Source organism: Gopherus flavomarginatus, chromosome 12 (assembly GCF_025201925.1).
Source record: "Gopherus flavomarginatus isolate rGopFla2 chromosome 12, rGopFla2.mat.asm, whole genome shotgun sequence".
Classification (NCBI taxonomy): Eukaryota; Metazoa; Chordata; order Testudines; family Testudinidae; genus Gopherus; species Gopherus flavomarginatus.
In genome coordinates, this window is record NC_066628.1 from 18,586,130 (window position 1) to 18,589,253 (window position 3,124).

General features: G+C 41.6%; 1 protein-coding gene across 1 annotated transcript; it reads left to right on the forward strand.

Annotated features, from left to right (window-relative positions):
- Positions 1-1,052: 1,052 nt before the first annotated feature.
- On the forward strand, positions 1,053-1,985 carry LOC127032555 (olfactory receptor 5V1-like). Its single transcript, XM_050919856.1, is given in 1 exon segment — positions 1,053-1,985. A coding segment is annotated over 1 exon segment (933 nt).
- The last annotated feature ends 1,139 nt before the right edge of the window (positions 1,986-3,124 follow it).

Here is a 3,124-nt window from a genome sequence, read left to right on the forward strand (position 1 = left end):
CTCCATTTGTATAAATTCTCCTCTTTGGAATAAAGCTCTCAGTTGTGCAGCGAGCCTATACTTGGTCATTTTTCTCTGTGTTTTCATTTCTCTCCTTCCAGTGTTGGAGCATTTTCTTTGCTCCAGGCTCTATCTTCTGGTTTTGCCAAAATACAACCTGGGATCATTTCTTGGTTTATAAGATGACTCCTTTTCACTCTATTGTCACAAATGATCTCTGGTTGTTTGGACAGTTGCATGATACATAGGTTGTCCACCTCTACACAAAGCACTCTGCTTGGGAGGAGGCTGTCATCCAGATATGGTCTTCTGAGGCTCACTTTACAGGTAATCGATTATTATGAATGCCATATGCTCCAAACTGGTTTGGGTTGACAGGCTATACCCTGCTGGATGGGAAAACAGAATTTCTAGTCCTCGCTGATTTCCTCCTCTTCTGGAATTCTAGATATTTTAATAGGGATCAATCCAATAAGATACTAAAGATACTCCATTCTGCAGTTTTTGTAGAGTATATGTAGAATTGAACAGATCCCATGCTGGTGTGCTTCAGCCATAGCTCCATAGGCATCAATGCACCAAATCTCCAGCTGGTGTAAATCAGCCGTAGATCTATAGAAGTTAATGGGACTGATGAAAGAGATATTAGGCCAGAGAGAGACTGTAAGAGAGTGACTTTATATCCTAGTGGTTAGGGCACTCACCTCCAGATACAGGATGCCAAGGATCCAATCCTTGTGCACCACAGTGGAACAGCTTCAACAAGAAAGAATTATGTCGCGCTGTCCCAATGTCTCAGCTGAGCGGAGTTTCTGTGAATACCACTGGGGCCTGATCCTGGAATTTAGGCAACTAAAGTGATAGTTTGGCACCAAAATCCTTTCTTGCATCTAGTCCATTTTTGTCCATTTTAAACACACATTTTATAGGATGTAGTAGGCCTCTTTACATTCATCCTACTGATCAGATCAGCTCCACAGGCCATTTCAATTTACTTGTGTGTTAATTTTTTTTTTCCAATCTGACAGGTCAGTTTTCCTGAATAAGGATCAATGAGAAATCAAACCAAAGTCACTGAATTTATTATCCTGGGACTTTCCAATGACCCACAGATGCAGATTTTCCTCTTCCTGGTGTTTTCAGTTGTCTACCTAATCACACTTTTGGCAAACAGGGTGATCATGCTGGCAATAAGGGCTGATCCTCACCTTCACACCCCAATGTACTTCCTCCTGTCTCATTTATCCTTTGTTGATATCTGCTATTCCTCAGCCATTGTCCCTGATATGTTGGTGCATTTCCTAGCAGAGCACAAAACTATTTCTGTCAATAGCTGCATTGCACAGGTGTTCTTCATTTCCCTGCTGGCTGCTACTGAAATTTTTATTCTCTCAGCAATGGCTTATGACCGCTACACTGCCATCTGTGATCCATTGCGTTACATGAATATAATCAACAAAGGGATCTGTGTTCTTCTGGTGAGTGGTGCATGGGCAATAGGCTTCATTGATGCCCTGCTTAACACTGTTTTTGCCCTCAAGTTGCATTTCTGTGGGCCCAGTCAAATCAGCCATTTCAGTTGTGAGCTCCCTTCTCTATTACATCTGTCCTGCGCTGAGACCTTCACTAATTAAGTGCTGCTTCTTACTTCTGTTGTGATATTTGGATCAAACTCCTTTCTCTTCACCCTGATCTTCTACATTCATATCATCTCCACTATGCTGAGGATACGGTCCAAGGAGGGCAGGCATAAAGCTTTCTCCACCTGCAGCTCCCATCTGATTGTGGTTGGCTTGTTGTACATGACAGGTTTTCTCCAGTACACAAAAGCCAGCTCAGTCTCCTCTGTGGTGCTCGATGAAATGTTCTCCATCCAGTACAGCATCTTAACCCCCATGTTAAACCCCATCATCTACAGCCTGAAAAACAAAGAGTTGAAAACAGCTATAGGGAAAACATTGGGGAAATTTAAATTTCTCAAGTAGTGTCAATGTTATTTAAAAAAATAAAAATTGCATAGAACTGTGGATAACTTGTGTTTGGGAGATTATCAGCTCAGCATCTGACATTTTGGGCCAAAGCTTCAGCTGGTCTAAATCAGTATGGCTCCATTGAACTCAGCAGGCCACATCCCCATTGGGCAGAAGAGACACTGGAGCAAAGGGGATGGAATCCTGGTGTGATTTGCACCTTATAAGACTTTATGGAAATATGCTTATGAATGTGTATATGACACAACTGGAATATGGTTTATGCTATATATGCCATGTAACATATCTATGTAAAGGTTATGATCTCCTGAATATATTCATCCTATTTGTATGCATGTGTTACTGTTGTATTCGAAGTTATGAATATTGGCTGTATACTTGTTTGGTTTTTAAATAGCCTTAGTAAGGCATTTGGTCAGCTTCTTTAGAAAGGAATTTACAAGTGCCCAGTCAAGAAGCACTTAACAGAAAATGGTTCATGGAAGGCTCCAATCCACAGAAGTCTACATGAGGACATTCAAAGTAGCATGTGACCATGGCTGCTACCTGTAAGTTCTGAGCCATGCATTGACATGTGACTTGCCCATGTGACTCCAAAACTCCATCTTGTAGCTGGAATTCTACACAGGGGGAGGGAGGTGTATCCACCTACAAGAGAGAATCTATTTAAGCCCCTGTGAGACCCCTCCATTTTGTCTTCAGCTTGCTCAAGAGAGAGCCTTTCCCCCCCAAGGATACCTGAAAGAAACTGGAACAAAGGACAGTAACTACAAGTGGTGTGAGTGATTGCTGGACCCAGACTAGAAAGAGACTAGTCTGTAAATGGAAGCTCACTGGAACTCCTCTGAGGGTGAGGTTTTATCTGTATTCAGTTTTCTTACTAAATTAGGCATAGACTTGCGGGGTTTATTTTATTTTACTTTGAACCACTTAAATCCTACTTTCTGTATGTAATAAAATCACTTTTTACTTATTAATTAACCCAGAGTAAGTATTAATACCAGAGGGTGGAGGGAGGACAGCTGCGCACATCTCTCTATCAGTGCTACAGAGGGCAAACAATTTATGAATTTACCCTGTATAAAGCTTTATACAGGGTACAAAGGAATTATTTGGGGTTTGGACCCCACTGG